General features: G+C 45.2%; 1 protein-coding gene across 7 annotated transcripts in view; it reads right to left on the reverse strand.

The window, feature by feature from the left end:
• SLC24A1 (solute carrier family 24 member 1) overlaps positions 1-19,178 on the reverse strand; it is a 40,143-nt gene that overhangs the window by 18,884 nt on the left and 2,081 nt on the right. For 2 of the 7 annotated variants that reach the window (XM_019832221.3, XM_019832218.3), the window contains exons 1-2: positions 11,122-11,281; positions 6,487-8,500 (exon numbers count right to left, since the gene is read on the reverse strand). In XM_019832221.3, the coding sequence (XP_019687780.2) occupies positions 6,487-8,370 (1,884 nt within the window). In that variant the 5' untranslated portion in view covers positions 8,371-8,500; positions 11,122-11,281. Of the gene's footprint in view, positions 1-6,486; positions 8,501-11,121; positions 11,282-14,572; positions 14,595-18,951; positions 18,975-19,178 lie in introns of those variants that run through there. The other 5 variants (XM_045059145.1, XM_045059144.1, XM_019832220.3 and 2 more) reach the window with 5 other exon arrangements.

Raw genomic sequence — 19,178 nt, forward strand, 5'->3', positions numbered from 1 at the left:
TACTGTGTTGCATGAATGCATGTAAAATCTCAATTATAAGCACACATGCATTCATGGAAACAAGCTATTAGACCAGGCATGATCAGGTTCTTGAGTTCTGTTCATATTTGTTTCTTACACATTCATTTTGTCATCTGCCAGCACTGACTAGCAGGTGAACACTAAAAAAATTTTATGACGAAAAGAAGGCTTAAAATTGAGAATTGTACTCATACCAACTTTTTGTGACAACTGGGGGGAAGCTAAGTATTCAAGGAGTTGAAGGAGGGAACCCTGGAGCTCCTGGCTGGCTCAGTCACTAGGGCGTGCAACCCTGATCTCAACATTGTGAGTTCAAGCCCCACAACGGGTGTGGAGCCTATTTTAAAAAAATAAATAAAAATAGGGGTGCCTGGGTGGCTCAGTCGGTTAAGCATCCAACTTCAGCTTAGGTCATGATCTCATGGTTCGTGGGTTCGAGCCCCGTGTCGGGCTCAGTGCTGACAGCTCAGAGCCTGGATCCTGCTTCAGATTCTGTATCTCCCTCTCTCTCTGCCCCTCCCCTGCTCTCTCTCTCTCTCTCTCTCAAAAATAAGTAAACATTAAAATTTAAATTAATTAATTAATTAATTAAAAATGGGTGAATGCTAAGGAAGGAAGGAAGGAAGGAAGGAAGGAAGGAAGGAAGGAAGGAAAAAGAAAAAAACCCTCAGCCCAGGCTAGGATGCTTAGTGGATTCCCTGCAGCCTAGAGCAGGGACGGGGGAGGGGGGTGGTCCACAGAGACTGAAAAGGCTTTCCTGTCCACAGCCCCCTTGTCTCCACAGCAGACAGGTACCATATAAGCCACTGACAGAAGCCCTTGGAATAAATGTCAACCCTGGCAAGAAAGGGAAGGGGTGGCTCCTTAGGAGGTACTTGGTTTGCCTGCTTGAGAGTCATATTGGTTGGTTTAATTTAAAAAACCTTGGGGCGCCTGGGTGGCGCAGTCGGTTAAGCGTCCGACTTCAGCCAGGTCACGATCTCGCGGTCCGTGAGTTCGAGGCCCGCGTCAGGCTCTGGGCTGATGGCTCAGAGCCTGGAGCCTGTTTCCGATTCTGTGTCTCCCTCTCTCTCTGCCCCTTGCCCGTTCATGCTCTGTCTCTCTCTGTCCCAAAAATAAATAAACGTTGAAAAAAATTAAAAAAAAAAAAAAAAAAAAAAAAAAAAAAAAAACCTTGCCAGGAAAACAAAACAAAGCAAACAAAAAAACAGGCCTCAGTGCATTTAGGAAAGAGTGGCAGACTTTTCTCCAGAGTTTCACATTCTGAAGTATTCTTGAGGGCATGATGTGGATAGAGACCCAAAGGGACCCAAAATAGGTTTGTTCCCCTCCCCCCCACCTCCTCCCACGGATTCCTTTTCACCACTGGCTCCCCTCAGGCCATATTGCCAATTAGCATCTCCTGCAGATGGCTGGTCCTTTCTAGCTAAGCCGGGAGCTCTCTCTATAATGGCCAGAGGTGCTTCAACCATTGAGAGATAATGCTTTTAAAGCCCGGCTAGTGTATCAGCTTTGCTGTTTATTGGCTTTCTGTGACTATGCATGGTCAAGGCAAGTCAGATATTTATCATGTCAGGCTAGAACAAATACATGGACAGGTATACACTTTATACTCAGGCATACTTTCTACTCAGGTATAAAATTTCAGAGCAAGCTAAGTTAGCCTATATCGATAATAGGGGTCATAAAAGGTATCCCAAACCAATACATGCCAGTTTGACGATGTTGTCTAAAATATCTTAGCCCAGGGGTGCCTGGGTGGCTCAGTCGGTTAAGCGTCTGACTTGACTTCCTCTCAGGTCATGATTTCACAGTTTGTGAATTTGAGCACCGCGCGTCGGGCTCTGTGCTGACAGCTCAGTCAGCACAGAGCCTGGAGCCTGCTTTGGATTCTGTGTCTCCCTCTCTCTCTGCCCCTCCCATGCTCACACTCTGTCTCTCTCTCAAAAATAAATAAATGTGAAAAAAAATTTTAAAGAATTAATAATTCTCTGATCTTGTCTAGAAAAACACCTGCAAGTATGTTGCAATTGGTAAAACACCATGTGGCCGTTTCCGTGTGTTTATGTTCTGTCTGTGGCTGCTTTCATGCTGCAACAACAGAGCTGAGTAGTTGTGACAGAGACTGTATGGCCTGCAAAGCCTGAAATACTTACTATCTGGCTCTTTCCGGTAAAAGTCGGCCAACCCCTGCTCTGGGTCATCCCATTCACTTTATAGACAAACAATCTAAGGCCTGGTTGAAAAGCAAAGTGACTTTGTAGCACTTTGTATAAAGCTCGTTTTATTACAATTACTCTTGCCAAGCCTGTCCTTTCTACTGGAAGGGACACAATCTTTTTCCCACACTGCTTTTCATCTAAGTGCTTAATAATAAAGGTTTGTTGAATGGCATTGACTTGCCCAGGGCAACGGGGAGAGTCTGCAGTGTAGCCTGGATTAAAATCCAAAAGCACAGCTTCGGGAATCAGTGGTAAGAACCACCAACAGGCTGTGAAACTAGCTGAGTTAAATATCTGCTGGGGGCCTCACTTTTCTCTACACTGGAGTCCCTGAACTGTTAGGATTTCCTGAGGAAATCGAACCAAATACTTACGGATCTCTTGCTAGAGACAAGACCCTGGGAGCACCTCTTTGGGAGATGCAAAGACTGTTTCCTGTTCAGTGGCAATGATGAGCTTGATGCTGTAGCCACCCCCTCTACCCCTCACCCCAGGCTGCTAACGGAGGCAGGGGGAGGCCCAGGTGTCTTTCCTATTCCTATTTCTCTCCAAAAGGAGCTGGCTCACACTGCCCTCCGCTTCTCTTCCTGCTGCTTAGACTTCCGGAGCACCTGTGGCTCTGACCTGGCCTACCCCGCCTCTCCTTGGCTCCCTACCACCCTGTCTGGGTATGCCCCATTTCTCTCTGACTTCTTCACTTTGGGCCATGGCAGACTGAATAAGCCCGGTTTCCCTGGATCCCTGCTTTCCAGAGGTGATGCTCAGAGAGGAACCATTAGTCGGGGAGAGGTGTGCGTCAGTATGTTAACATTAGTGAGAGAGCAAGGTACGTTCATTTTCATGTTAAAGTCAAACAGTTCACGGGGGTAAACTGCAAAAACAAATGCCAACACAGTTTACTAGATCAACAATTGGATTTTCGAGAATTGTTGCATGAATTCAAAACCGAATAGCTCGCCCTCAGTCTATCAGTGAAGTGCAGGATAATTTATCTCCCTCTGACCAAATCATAGGTCTTGGCCAGCCAAACATAGACATAAAGGTAGAAGCAAAGACAAGGACAGTTCTCTCTCTATATATATATATATCTATCTTCCTCTATCTCTATCTCTAGAAGCATCCAGCTTCTGCTCAGGTCATGATCTCACAGTTCATGAGTTCAAGCTGCATCAGGCTCCCTGCTGTCAGCACAGAGCCTGTTTTGGACCCTCTGCCCCTCCCCTTCCCACACTATCTCTCTTTCAAAAATAAATAAACATTAAAAAAAATTTTTTTAAAGAATGCTCTATCTCTCTTGCTATTAGAAACTTGAGGTGAAATCCAAATCCAGATGCTTTAAAAACCATGTCAAAATAGCTATAGTTCTTGTTACTTGTACTAATTTTCAGTGAGGAGTTGTTAGTGCTGGAAAGTACTAACTATAGGTTTTTATTTTATTTTATTTTATTTTTTAAAAGATTTTATTTTTAAGCACTCAACATGGGACTGGAACTCACAACCCCAAGACCAAGAATCGCATACTCTACTGGCCAAGCCCACCAGGCTAGGCTTTTAATTTTTAAAAAAATTTTTTTGAATGTTTATTTATTTTTGAGAGAGAGAGAGAGACAGAGACAGAACACGAACAGGCAAGGGGCAGAGAGAGGCAGACACAGAATCAGAAGCAGGCTCCAGACTTTGAGCTATCAGCACAGAGCCTGATGTGGGGCTTGAACTCACAAACTGCGAGATCATGACCTGAGCCAAAGTCAGATACTTAACCGACTGAGCCACCCAGGCACCCCATAGGTTTTAACTTTAAATAAATATAAATTTACTTTTAATAATAGCCCGTAATTCAACCTGTTTTTTTAAATAACACTGTTAATTAAAATTCATGCTGGATTTGTTTCAACAGATAAGAACAGAGCTGTAACCGGCACCACTCTTGGTGGTTGGCAAAGACCTGCTACTATTGCCCTTGAAGAGTCTCTTTAAGTAGATTACAAATTCTCCTTTAAAATCATGATTATGTTTCACTGTTTGATGAGCTTTCCTTTGATGGTCTAGCCCTGGCAAAATGGAAAACTCAGAATTTGGAGACTTGAAATAAAAACAGCACTGAAGGGTGCCTGGGTGGCTCAGTCTGTTAAGCGTCCAGCTTCGGCTCAGGTCATGATCTCATGGTTGGTGAGTTCAAGCTCCTCGTCGGGCTCTGTGCTGACAGCTCAGAGCCTGGAGCCTGCTTCAGATTCTGTGTCTCCCTCTCTCTCTGTCCCTCCCCCACTCATGCTCTGTCTCCCTCTCTCTCAAAAATAAATAAAACATTAAAAATTAAAAACAAAAAACAAAAAACAGGGGTGCCTGGGTGGTTCGGTCGGTTAAGCATCTGACTTCAGCTCAGGTCACGATCTCACGGTTTGTGAGTTCAAGCCCTGCATCAGGCTGTGCTGACAGCTCAGAGCCTGGAGCCTGCTTCGGATTCTGTATCTCCCTCTCTCTCTGTCCCTTCCCCGCTCACACTCTGTCTCCCTCTCTCTCAAAAATAAATAAACATTAAAAAAATTTAAAAAACAGAATTACTGATAAGAATTAGGAGGCAAGTCAGAGGCATTTTGAAAACGGCTGGCCTGTGTGTACCAAGGCATTAGATGCTTTTCTCAGGGGAGACTACCAGGCTTATGGCCACCCTCAGCAAGATGCGCCCTGAGGACCTCACTAGGAGGGAGGCCGCTGTTTCTTCATATTAAATTATGTAATGCTCTGAGCCTCCCTTTCTTTTTTAAGCCTCTGGCTTCATGGAGTAGTAGCCTAATAGAAAATAGGGAATGGGGAGTTAGATCCTGGGTTCTCATGCCAGTTCTGACACCTGCTGGCTGTACAACCTTGGGTAGGACATTCTCCTTTGGAGTCATCTGCAGATATGGCAATTGGAGCTTGGTTGACCAGACCGGACAAAAAAAACACGATGCGGGGCCTGCCAGAACTGAACTCACTTGGACAATGGTTGTCAGATAGGACCTTTTGGTGGCCAGTTGGACTCTGTCATTTCCCCCAGAGAAGGGAAGGGACCCATCCAAGGTCACACAGTTAGTTAGAGGCAGAATCAGAATAGAACCCAGATTTCCTGACTCTTAGTTCTGTGTTCTGTCCAGAACACCACATCATCTCAAAAATCCTAGAGGGAGTACATTTTCTCTTCCTTGCATCATAGATCTCCTAGACATGCTGCTAAATGTGGTCTCCATCCTGCCCACGCATCAAAACTGCTCTGGAATAAGTAGCTAAGTCCTTCCACTCTTTGCACACAAAATTATGTTCACACCAGTGGTTTGTCTGAGACCTGAAAGAGGCAGGCTGAGAGTCGACCTTTGCCCAAACTCACTGTTTAAGAGCAAGAAAGAAACAAGATCTGTGTTCCCTAGGGTATCTCACTTTGGAGTCAAGGAACAAAAACTCTGAGATGAATCTTCAGAAATCTCTTCCCCAGTCTAATCTCATCTTCCAGGTTATTGAATCATGCAGTGAACTTAGAGGGAGGGTCCCTCATGGGGGCAAAGAAATTCTTAAAAAGGAAGTTGAGGGTCAAGAGAAAGCCTTAGGGTTAGAGCCTCTGATATCTGGTCTCCACTCAACACGCAGAGAGGGCTCTGGACGCAGGGCTAGCCTATCATGGATGAGTGGAGCTCTCATCTTCTCCAATATATCAAAAACACAACAAAACCCAAAAACCTCCCCCTGCCAGACCCCATCCCAGCCACTAGCCCCTCCACATCTGGAATGTGAACAAACAAGATTAAGTGAAAGTGGAGGTGCTAGACAAGCCCTCAACACCATGGACAGGGAAGAGATTATCATTTTTCCCTGCCTGATACCTTCCTTGGATATTCTCCAAAGCCCAGCTCAAATGCCATTTCCAAAGACCCAGTCAGACCAGCCCAAGTTCAAATCCTGGCTCCACTGCCTATGTGCTGTGTGACCTTGGACAGTGGTTTGACTTGATTAGGCCTCGGTTTCTTCCCCTACCAATGATAGATCATGATAATAACCACTGGGTGATTGGGGGCTGAGCCAAAGTCACTCTTGCAAAGGTCCCAGCATAGTGCCTAGAAAAGAATAGGACTTTAAATGTTGAATGAATAGCAAAGGGAACCAAAGCACCCATCTCTTGAGGTCTGACCCAGCACTTTCCTCTTTAGTCACTGGCTTCTCCCCCCTTTTTGCCCCAAAGGGGCTGCAGAAGCTTGAACCATCCTGTCCTTACCTTGCTGAGGTCCCCCAAGGCCATGACCTTGGCCACTGGCCTCCTGCTGAGCTGCTCCTTCACCCATATCTCTAGTTGTTTATTCCACTTCATGGTGAACACATAGAAGGCATAGGCCAGCAGCAGCAGCAGGCTTTCCCACCAGGCAATGAGGCTGTCCAGGAAGAAGAGAATGAGCATCATCAGGTCAAGGATGTAAAAGGAGACGTCACGGAACAAGGGCCACCACGTGAGATTGAGGATCTCCCGGGAGAAGAGGGCACAGGTGCCGATGACAAAGAGGATGTTGAACACAGCAGAGCCCACGATGGTACCAATGCCCACATTGCTGTGGGAGATGAAGACGCCAATGAGGGAGGTGAAGAGCTCGGGGGCAGAGCCTCCAGCAGCCATGAAGGTGGCACCTGCCACATCATCAGAGATCTGTAGCTTATCTGTGATGACACCCAGGGCTGGGACGAAGTACTCATCACACACGATGGCCAAGGCCACAAACACGTACATCATGCCAAAGATGTGCAGCACCACCCAGCCCTGTCGCCGCTCCTCTATGCTGAACAAGTCTGGGGGGTACTCTGCCTTGGAGTGAAGGTCTGGCCAGCCAGGGGGCAGCTCTGAGGGACTGGAACTGGGTGCCTCTGGGATCGCAGCTGTTGTCAGGTTGGGGGAGGAAGCAGGGGGCACAGCCGGGGCTGGCTCCACAAAAACACAGTGATGCACATGGATCTTTGGATTCACCCTGACCTTGGAGGTTGATGAGGTCCCGGGTGCTATGGAAGGTTTCTTTGCCAGCCCCCTGTAGGTGGCTGAGGATATTCCCATGGTCAATGCACTGGTCCTAGACAAAGGATCACTAACACTCCAGGTAGCAGTAGAGGCTTTGATTTCCTTTGGGCTACTGCCTGTTATGGTGCTTATCATCACTTGCCCCTCAGAGATGGCTGTGGTGCGCTCAAGGACCGTTCCCAGAGAAGTTATCAGCCTGTTCTTTCCCACTAACCCCCGCGGCTTGATCGGGCTCTTACTGTCCACTGTTCTGGGGGTAGTCACAGTGTTCTTTTCCGTTATACTCCTTGGAGAAGTCAGGATGTTTGTTTCTATACCACTTATCTGGAAAGTTGGGGTGTTAATTATTCCCTTGAGAGTAGCTGGGGTGGTTTCCTCCACCATTCTCTTAGAGGGGTTAGTCTCCAATATTTTCGTGGTTGTCATAATTTCACTGTCTTTCACTGTTGTTCTGGGGGTGACCCCATGTCTCCTTGTCATTGTCATGAGTGTGGATGGGGCATAATTGCCTACTAGTCTACCAAGTGGAGATGGGGTGTATTTCTTCACCTTTCCCTTGGCTTGAATTGGACTGTAGCTCTGCATTTCTCCCCTGGGTGGTGGTGTTGGGGTGTAATTCTTCACTGTTGGTCTGTTTGAAGTTGGGGTGTAGTGACTCAGTACTCCACTGGGTATGGTTGTGCTGTCTGCCTTCACTCTTTTTATGTCTCCTGCTGTGTACTTAATCTTGGGTATTGTTGGAGTGATGTTGGCTGTTCTTCTGGGTGGATTGTGTGTATTCTTCATTGTTATCCCAGGTGTTGCTTCACGAACCCTGCCCACCGTGGCTTGGGGCACCTCCATTTCAGAGCTAGCTCTTGGAGGGTCACTGCTCACCGTCATCATCTCATTGTCAGGGAGGTCACGGCTGGCCAGTTTTACAGAATGTTGGGAGGAGACTGCTGCCCACAATGAGGGGAGGCCTCGGGGGCTCCTCAGGTGCTGGTAGGTGGAACCGATGACCAACATTCCCAACAGGAAGAGGAGGCGACTCCAATGAAGCCGCTTTGGCCGGAGTAACCGCCTCTCCCGTGCCCCCATTCTGATCAATTTCCCCATGATGGCCAGCTATGCCTGGCTACGGAAGGCCTTTCATTCTGTCCAGGGAAAGAGGGGGTCTGTTCTGGGATTCAGGCTGGTGATCAGTGAAGAATTCTCCATGAAGCCCAGCCAGGGGGTATCCACAAACCTGCAGGGGGAAAAAAGAAGAGGTTATTTGTCCCTTATGAGGAGAGCTGAGAACCATCAAACCATCATCTAGAAGAGTGGACCTTTGTGCTAGGAGACAGTTGTTTCTGCTGGGACAAAAGTACCCCTGCCGCCTGTTCCCAGAGAAAAATGCCTGCTCTTGGGAAAAAGCATTAGAGGTGCTCTGTGTAGACATGCCAGCAACCAGGTTCCTCAGCTGGGACTACCTAATCCTCTTTGGGATCCCCGCAAGAGGTCTGCCAGTGTCCCCCAAGTCCAAGCCTGACATACTGGGAGCTCAGTCATCCATAGTTGGTGCCCCAGGCCACAGATCTCACCTTGTCAAAGGCAGAGGAAGGGAAAGATTTTAAGTTTCAGACAAAAACAGGCAGCAGTGGAAGGCAGCACTGGGAATTCAAGTCTCTGTTGGTGATTTTTTTGTTTTCTGGTTTTGGACTGACTTAAAACAATTCCACCATATCATCCAGAGAGGACAAAATCTAATGCCATAGAGCTTCCCAGACAGTGTGGTGTGGTGGGAAGAACACGGAGAATGGAGTCAAAGGCCTGGATTTCCAGCTCAGCTGCTTACTGGGTGTGCCTCCCTGGACAGGCCAAACCTCATTGCCTCCCCTTTGAAATAAGCATGGTAATGTATATGTTGATTATGCAAAGAGGGTCCCTGGAAGGAGACATGGAGAGAGGAAACTGAGGTCAGGGGTCTGAGGAAGACTTACTTTTCAGTATACCCTTTTTAAAAAAATATTTATTTTTATTTATTTTTGAGAGAGAGAGAGAGAGTAGGGGAGGGGCAGAGAGAGGGAGATGCAGAATCTGAAGCAGGCTCCAGGCTCTGAGCTGTCAGCACGGAGCCTGACGTGGGGCTCAAACCCATGGACCGAGATCACCATCTGAGCCAAAGTCGGACGCTTAACCGACTGAGCCACCCAGGCGCCCCACTTTTCAGTATATCATAATGTTCAGATTAACTGTTTAAACTTTTTATCCTGTGCTATTTAATTGTATTTTTTTAAGTTTATTTATTTATTTTGAGAGAGACCGGGGAGGAGTAGACAGAAAGGGAGAGAGAGAAAATCACAAGCAGGCCCTGCACTGTCAGTGCAAAGCCTGATGCAGGGCTTGAACTCACGAAACCATGAGATCGTGACCTGAGCCAAAACCACAGGTCCAACCACAGGTTGGACGCTTAACTGACTGAGCCACCCAGGTGTCACTATGGTATTTTAAACTTAAATTTAACAGAAATAACAATAGTAATAACAATATCTATCCATGTAAATACTAATAACAATACCTATGTCACAGGAATGTTGAGAGTAAAAACACATAAGGTCTACAAAAAGCATTGTAGAGAGTCAAGTGCTACGTAAGGGTTAATTTTATATAAAGGATTAATTTTATGTAAAATTTTAATTTTCTAATCTTATACAAAGGTTTAATTTATATTCTTCAGGAGGGAAGAAGAACGTGAAGGGCCCTCATAAAATCCTCAATTTATAAAGAACTAAATATTCATTAAATCTCTATTTAGTGTCCACAGATTATTATAAAACAATAGCTAGAAATGGTTGGGTTTGCATATAAAGTAATATATTAGAAGACTCTAATATATTAGAGTCTAGACTAATAGACTCTTAGGACGTTAAAGGTAGACTCTTAGGATATTAAAGACTCTTTAGGACTCTTAGGACATTAAAGGTAGAAGGAATTGCAGACACTGCTTAGTGCAGCTCCCCATTTGAGACATGAAGAAACCGAGTTCCCGAGAAGAGATGTGACTCTCTCAATACGACACAGCTAGTGCGTAGCAGAGCAGGTGAGCCTTCTAATGCCCCATTCTTTCCAGCATACCATGCTAACTAGAGATGCAAATGCATTTATCTTTTTTTTTTTTAATTTTTAATGCTTATTTATTTTTGACAGAGAGAGAGAGAGAGAGAGACAGAGAGACAGAGCATGAGCCGGGGGGGGGGGGGGTGCAGAGAGAGAGGGAGAGACAGAATCCAAAGCAGGCTCCAGACTCCAAGCTGTGGGCACAGAGCCTTATGCGGGGCTTGAACTCACAGACCGAGAGATCATGACCTGAGCCGAAGTCGGACGCTCAGCCAACTGAGCCACCCAGGCGCCCCATCAAATGCATTTATCTTAAAAACCAAAACAGGGGGCGCCTGGGTGGCTCCGTCGGTTAAATGTCCGACTACGGCTCAGGTCGGGATCTCATGGTTCCTGAGTTCGAATCCTGCATCGGGCTCACTGCTGTCAGCGAGCTTCGGATCCTCTGTCCCCCTCTCTCTCCCTCTCCCTCCCCACTCCCTCTCTCTTTCGCCAAAATAAACATTAAAAAACAAAACAAAAAAGGAGCAAGCTAAAGGAGCAGTACAGAATAAGCAAATTTCCTTCTCTGTCCTTGATTCCTGTAACTGTATTTCCACCATCTCCCTGCAGCCGCCCTGTCCCTTGCCAGAAGCTCAACTCCGTAGCAACCCGCTTGACTCTCCTCAAGACCTTTGGAGGGTCTTCCTATTCCTGGTGTGCCTGTGTTGTATAACAGAGCTGAGCTGGCACCCCAGCTGATCCCTCCTACCTAAGCACATCATTTACCTTCAAACCTGGACATCTGAGTGTCTTCTCAGTTCTGGAAACTTGTCAGAACCCAGGGTCTCAAAGAGTGAGTCTGAAGCTGGACAGCAGGGCACACCCCATTCTCCTGTCCCCAGCTCCCCTATGGAATCCTAATTCAAAGCAGGGTCGGGTGTGAAGGGCATCTCAGGGAAAGAATATCCGATCCCTGCTAATACCCACCTCTAAGAAGCTTATCAAGGCATTGTACAAGTTCTGGGTCCCAGTGCCTCTGCCAGAGCCTGAGAGGGTGGACCTTTCACCCGGGAAAGAGATGGGCTCTCTAGTGGCCCCCTGCAGTCAAACGGAACTGGGGGAAACTTCTCAAACTTGGCTCTAAGCTCTAGCAATGAGAGATGGTGTAAGGTTCCCAGGCTTAGTGTGAGGAAAGATCTGGAAAGATTCAGAAGGCACTCTGAGGTAACCAAGAGAAAGTACCTGGGGCTTAAGAGATCAGAAGACCTCAGTTAACACCAGGCTCTGTTACTGTGAGTCTAAATGTAACGAAAATGTGGAGATAATACCCCTTCTATCTATTTGTAGGGTGGATGTGAGAATCAAAATTAAAAATGAGGGAGTATCTGCTCAATTTCACTGTGAACCTAAGACTGCTCTAAGAAATAAAGTTTACTTAAAAATATGAGAAGGGCCCCTGGGTGGCTTAGTCAGTTAAGCATCCGGCTTAGGCTCCGGTCATGATCTCAGAGTTCATGGGTTCAAGCACTGAGTCCGGCTCTGGGCTGGCAGTGAGGAGCCTGCTCGGGATTCTCTCTCTCTCTCTCTCTCTCTCTCTCTCTCTCTCTCTCTCTCTCTCTCTGTCTCTCTCTGCCCCTCCCCCACCATTCTCTCTCTCTCTCTCTCTCTCTCTCTCTCAATAAATAAATAAACTTTTAAAATAAGGTAAAATATGAGAGAATGTGGGGAAAATACTTCAAACTACCTTAAAGTATTTCACACATAAAAAATATTTTATTAGGCCAGAGGGAAATCCTTGGGGGAGAGGGCACTGACAGAACTCCCCAGAACAAGCTGGGACATCCCAAGATACCCAAGGAATTATGCCTCCAGCTCATGGCTGGAGCTGCTGAAGTGAAGGTGGGGTGAAGCAATGGGGACTTAGGACCCTACCCATTGACCTGGAAGCCATTTTAATCATTCACCTAGCTTTGCTGGATTGCTGATTGCTCCTTTCTCCCTCCCTGTTTCCCCCAGGGACTAGAGAGCATGCAGTTTTGATTGTTCTCATCTGAAAAAGCAGGTAATCCCTCACAGCCTCACCCCTGCCCTACTTTATCCAGAGTGGCCTGTCAGAGTCAGAAGGTAGCCAGCTCCCCCTGCTGAAACACACAGGGGTGCCTGCCCCCTGTGGAAGCAGAGAGATGGGGGCTGACCTCTGCTAGTGAGCACATCCTTGCCTTCAGGCTGCTGCAAGCAGCCCCAGATCTAGTTACTTCTCCTCCCACACCAGCTCACAGTCTCCATGTGGCCTGGAAAGATGAACAAAGGAATCCAATTCACAGGTGGAATTTTGAGAGATTCTTTTTTTTTCTAGATTAATTCCTCTATTTTTTACAATGTTATTTGTGCCATACAGAAAATGCAAAAAAGCAAATTCCCAGAAAAGGAATTCCTTTTCTCACATGCTTTATTTATTTATTTATTTTTTGAGAGAGAGAGAGAGAGAGAGAGAGAGAGAGCGAGCGAGCAGGGGAGAGGGGCGGAGGGAGAGAGAGAGAGAGAGAGAAATCTTAAGCAAGCTCCACACTCAGCCTGGAGCCCTACACGGTGCTTGATCACACGACCTTGTGATCATGACCTGAGCAGAAATCAAGAGTCAGCGGGTTTACCAAATGAGCCACCCAGGCGCCCCAATTTTTCTCATATACTTATAACTAACTGTTGCCAAGGAGTTCTTTCTAGTGTCCAACCCAAATCTCACTTGCTGGGGGTGAATCTGGTTCCTTCTGTCTTGTTCTCATGGGGTTATGGCACATTTGAAATTAACCAGGCTGTAGAAAAGTTTGCTGCTCAACCAAGAGTGGAAGCATTGTCTGTCCTGGCACAGTGAATTTGGGCAATCTCTTCCCCTGTAAAATGAGGGTGATAATGACACTACCTGCTTGGTAGGCCTGTTATGAAGATCAAGTAAATTAATATGGAAAACACGTCAACAGTGTCTGGTATTGTTGTTATTCTTCTTCCGGAGATCATAGGCTGCTAGGGGGGCAGCCAGTCCCCATGCATTCCACTGTGACAACACTGTACTATGTACTAAGTGTGATCACCTGATTAGCATTCTGAATCTCTTACTAGTTAGTGGCTCTAAGAGGAGGACAGGGACCTTGCCTGTCTTATTCATGGCGGAATCAATCCCCAGAGCCCAGGACAGTGGGCTGTATATTTATTGATGGAATGAAAAAGTACATCCCAGTGAGCAGATGCTCTGGGATAGGGTACCTGAGCTACGCATGAGGTCAGGAGGGTGCGGAGGAAATGTCCACTCACATAGGTTTATGTCCTTTTAGAGACAAAGTGCTGGAAAAAGACCATGACCGCTGAGGAAGAAAAATTGATATACTTTGTTCTACAAAGCTGCCTCATTTGATACTCTCCCTGGAACAGGGTGGCAGGACAGATATGGCCATTCTGGCTCTGACCCTCATAGTAACATCAGGGACGGAGGAAGGCAGGGTTTAGAGACTGGACAGGACAGCACAGAGGCCTTTCCTTTCCCTCTGCATCTCAGGGCTTTTCCTGTGGTTCTTTTAGAACAGGAGGAAGAGGGAATGGGATTTTTTGCCTGATGTAGAGGGTTTCTGGCTGAAGCTGGTTTATTTCTGGGCTACATCGGGAGCTGCTATTGACCCAACAGTTTCAGAGTGGAAAGTAGACAAGATTGGGCAGGGGTTGCAAAATCAAATGCCTTTGGTGCCTAGGTGGATAAAATTAAGTTACATTAGTTCTATTCAAAGTCCGTGGAGAGTAATGAGGCCTGTGTCTGGACAGAGAATGAATGACCTATCAATAGGCATTCCAACGTAAAGCAATTTTAAAATATTAAAATGTAAACGAAATGGGCCAAATTTGACCTACAGGTACTACTTTACAACATCTGATAAAGGAACAAGCCAGAACAGGAGCAAGTCTCCTAAGGTCTCTCAAAGTCAGCTTTCTCATTTATAAAACCTGTGGGGGTGATGTAAGAGGTCCAGTGGGAACCTGTGGAACAGCACTTGGATCTGTCAGGCACTGAACTGTGTCACAGCCCAAGACCTTTTGTTTATATTGTTTTAATTGTTTATATAATACTGTGTATAAGAGGTCAAAAAATGACCACACAGCTGTCACTGTGGGAATAAGCAAAATAAGCCCCAAAACATCCCATAACACCCTGTAATACTTCATCTCCTTAAACCAGTGGCTGGGGCCCTACCTGAGGCAGGGAGTTTGCAGGTGGTGACACTTCAGGTTAGTAATGGTTCAGAGTCAGGGCTTGGGCCTTCTCAAGGACCCATCTGGACGGGCCTGGGGTCTAGAGGAGAAGTCAGACAGGCACTATCAGAGGGCTTCAATGTGGCCATACAGGAACCCACACAGCACCAGTCTGATTAACAACTCCCCACTGAGCAAATGAGAAACAGCCTATTAAGTAAAACTCACTGTCAGTCTGGGGCGCCTGGGTGGCTCAGTCAGTTGGGCGTTTGATTTCGGCTCAGGTCATGATCTCACTCTTTGTGAGTTCAAGCCCCGCATCAGGCTCTGTGCTGACAGCTCAGAGTCTGGAGCCTGCTTTGGATTCTGTATCTCCCTCTCTCTGCCCCTTCCCCACTCACACTGTCTCTCTCTGTCTCAAAAATAAATAAACGTTAAAAAAAAAAATAAGAAAAAAACTCACTGTCAATCTCATTTTACAAAGGAATACCAACTGGGGGTTGTTGGGTGGCTCAGTCGGTTAAGCTTCTGACTTCAGCTCAGGTCATGATCCCACAGTTCAGGGGTTCAAGTCCTGCATCAGGCTCTGTGCTGACAGCCTGGAGCCTGCTTTGGATTCTGTGTCTCCCTCTCTCTGCCCCTCCCTTGCTTGTGCTCTTTCTCACTCTCTCTCTCTCAAAAATAAATAAACTTAAAAAAAAAAAAAACCCACAGAGGAATACCAAATGAAGCAATGGTGAGATTGTATTTTTCTTTTTTTTTTTAACTTCTTTTTAACGTTTATTTATTTTTGAGACAGAGAGAGACAGAGCATGAACGGGGAGGGTCAGAGAGAGGGAGACACAGAATCTGAAACAGGCTCCAGGCTCTGAGCCGTCAGCACAGAGCCCGACGCGGGGCTCGAACTCACAGACCGCGAGATCATGACCTGAGCCGAAGTCGGCCGCTTAACCGACTGAGCCACCCAGGCACCCCTGTATTTTTCTTATCAGTTGACAAAGACTAAAAAATGTATTATCCAGTGCTGATGAAGTGTGTGTCAATCTGGTACAGTAGCGCATGAGACCTTGTTAAGCTATAAGTTAGATCATGTCCCTGTTCTACTCCAAACTTTTCAGTGCTTCTCCACTTCAGTCAGAGGAAAAGCCCCCACAATGGTCTACAAGGCAATGCTTGTAAGAGCAGAAATGGAAAGCTATCTAAATGTCAATGGAAAACTGATTACATAAATGGTGTCATATCTTCCCAGTAATCAATTATATAGCAGTTCAAAGGAAGGAAGATGATGCCTAAGATATACTAATGAACGAGAAATAATAAAAACAAGATGTAAAACAGTATATATAACATTACTGCATTTAGTTTAAAAATATTATATACCTGGGGCACCTGGCTGGCTCAGAGGAGCACGTGACTCTTGATCTTGGGGTCATGAGTTCGAGCCCCACGTTTGGTGGAGAGAATACTTAAATAAATAAACAAACTTTAACAATTTTAAAGTATTATATATTTCATACTATTATCTATATGTGCATATATACATACATAAATACACGTTACACACAAGTATAGACAAAGTTGCAAAAAGTATGTATGAATGGCTGTACTTTTGTCATCAGTAGTTACAGAATGAACAAAACCAAACAAAAAATTCTCTGATATTTCATGCCTTAAAGCAGGTGGTTGGAACCACCCTTGAGGCAGGGAGATACATATGGTTACTTTCAGGAAGGGAAACACTTATTTTTCACTTTATATATTTTAAAACTGTTTGAATTTTTTCCCTTTATAAATGAATTACTTTTATAATAAAGAAGTTTTGTTTTGCTTTATCTGCTTTTTCACTGAAAGATGCTACCAAAGTGGGTTTTTTTTTTTTCATTTAAATCCAAGTTAGTTAACATATAGTGTAATGATGATTTCAGGAATAGAATTTAGTGATTCATCACTTACATATAACACCCAGTGCTCATCCCAACAAGGGCCCTCCTTAATGGCCAGTGCTCATTTAGCCCATCTCCTGACCCAATACCCCACCAGCAACCCTAAGTTTGTTCTCTGCAGTTAAGAGTCTCTTATGGTTTGTTTCCATCTCTGTTTTTAACTTATTATTCCTTCCCTTCCCCTATGTTCATGTTTTGTTTCTTAAATTCCACATATGAGTAAAATCATATTTGTCTTTCTCTGACTTATTTTGCTTAGCATAATACATTCTAGTTCCATTCGTATTGTTGCAAACGGCAAGATTTCGTTCTTTTTGATTGCTGAGTAATATTCCATTGTGGAATGTCAATGCACATTTGGGCGCTTTCCATACTTTGGCTATTGTCAATAGTGCTGCTATAAACATTGGGGTGCATGTGTCCCCTTTGAATCAGCATTTTTGTATCCTTTGGATATAATACCTAGTAGTGCAATTGTTGAGTCATAGGGTAGTTCTATTTTTAATTTTTTGAGGAACCTCCATACTATTTTCCAGAGTGGTTGCACCAGTTTGCATTCCCACCATCAATGCAAAAGGGTTCCTCTTTCTCTGCATCCTCGCCAACATCTGTTGTTGCCTGAGTTGTTCATGTTAGCCATTCTGACAGGTGTGAGGTGGTATCTCATTGTGGTTTTGATTTGTATTTCCCTGACGATGAGTGATATTGCATATCTTTTTATAAGATGCTACCAAAGTTTTAAGAGGGTGAGGGTGAGCCCGGCAAGATAGATGCAGACCCAGATCATGAGGAGTCTTTAACAATTTAGAGTTTTGTAACACTTCTCAAAGGAGAAGGTATCCCAAATAAAGAAGTTCAATTCTACTTTCTTGGACAAATGTAGTATCAAATTTTCTCTGCTTTTCCCTTTGATTTTTTCCCCCAAATAATCTCCTCCTTCCTTCCTGTCTTCTTTCCACAAATGCATACTCGGTGTCACATGCCAGACCCTTGGCAACCAAGGCTCACCCCTATTTGCAGAGCACAGATGAAATCCCTTCTTTGTTCAGTGAGTCTTTCTATGATTTCAGAATAGAGAGAAACTTTGTGATTTTCTCAAATGTTGTGGAAGGAAGGATTGAGAGCAATTAAAAGAGAGAATGTTATGGTTTCTTCATCAAATACTTTGCAAGAGAAAAAAGACATGGAGGGAGGGAGAAATCTATAGATGATCAGAGACTTCAGGGATTGCAATGTCTGGATCATACTTGGATCCTGACTCAAGCAACCGAAGTGTAAAAAGAGTAAAATTTATTTTTTTAATGTTTATTATTTTATCTTTGAGAGAGAGTGTCAGAGCATGAGAGGGGGAGGGGAAGAGAGAGAAGATACCAAGCAGACTGCATGCTCAGCACTGAGCCTGACTTGGGGCTGGATACCACGACACTGGGATCATGACCTGAGCCAAAATCCAGAGTTGGATGCTCAACTGACTGAGCCACACCCTGTGCCCCCAAATTTATGATATTTATGAGACACCTAGATATTTGAAAACTGACTGGGCATTTGACGATATTAGGGCCTTATTGTTCATTATTTTAAATTTTATAAGGATATTGTAATTATTGTGGTTTTCTTTAAGTCCCTCACTGTCAAGAGAATGCAAAGGCAAGCCACAGACTGGCAGAAAATATTTGCAAAACACATATCTGAAAAGTGTTATCAAAAATACACAAACAACAACACTTAAAATTCAAAGAAAAGAAACAATCTGATTTTAAAATGTGCGAAAAACCTGAACAGACCTTCACCAAAGAGGATATACAGATGGAAAGTAAGCACATGAAAATATGTTCGACCTCATATATCATTAGTGAATTACAAATTAAAACAATGAGATAGAACTACACGCCTGTTAGAATGGCCAAAATCAAGAACACTGACACCACCAAATGCTGCTGAGAATGTGGAGCCGCAGAAACTCTCATTCATTGCTGCTAGGAACGCAAAACAGCACAGCCACTTCAACACAGCTTGGTGGTTTTTCACAAAACTAAACACACTCTTACCATACGACCCAGCAATCTCTTTCCTTGGTATTTATTCAAATGAATTGAAAACGTATGTCCACGCAAAACCTGCACAATGATGTTTATAGCAGCCTTATTCATAATTGCCCAAACTTGGAAGCAACCAAGTATTGCTAAGCAAAAACAGCCAATGTGAAAAGGCTACATACTGCAGGATTGCAACTCTACAACACCCAGGGAAAGGCAGAACTATGGAGACATTAAAACAATTAGTGGTCACTGGGAATCAGGCTAGAGGGAGGGATAAAAAGGCAGAACACAGGATTTTTAGAGCAGTGAAAATATTCTGAATGGTGCTACAATGGTGGATATCTGAACCTCCCTCTGAGCCCGAGTATCTAGCACCTATGAGTGGTTCTGTCACTAACCTTTACTTTGCCACTCTGACTTTTAAAGCCTCTGTTGGGGCGCCTGGGTGGCGCAATCGGTTAAGCGTCCGACTTCAGCCAGGTCACGATCTCGCGGTCCGTGAGTTCGAGCCCCGCGTCGGGCTCTGGGCTGATGGCTCGGAGCCTGGAGCCTGTTTCCGATTCTGTGTCTCCCTCTCTCTCTGCCCCTCCCCCGTTCATGCTCTGTCTCTCTCTGTCCCAAAAAT

The sequence above is a fragment of the Felis catus genome, chromosome B3, assembly GCF_018350175.1.
Source record: "Felis catus isolate Fca126 chromosome B3, F.catus_Fca126_mat1.0, whole genome shotgun sequence".
Classification (NCBI taxonomy): Eukaryota; Metazoa; Chordata; class Mammalia; order Carnivora; family Felidae; genus Felis; species Felis catus.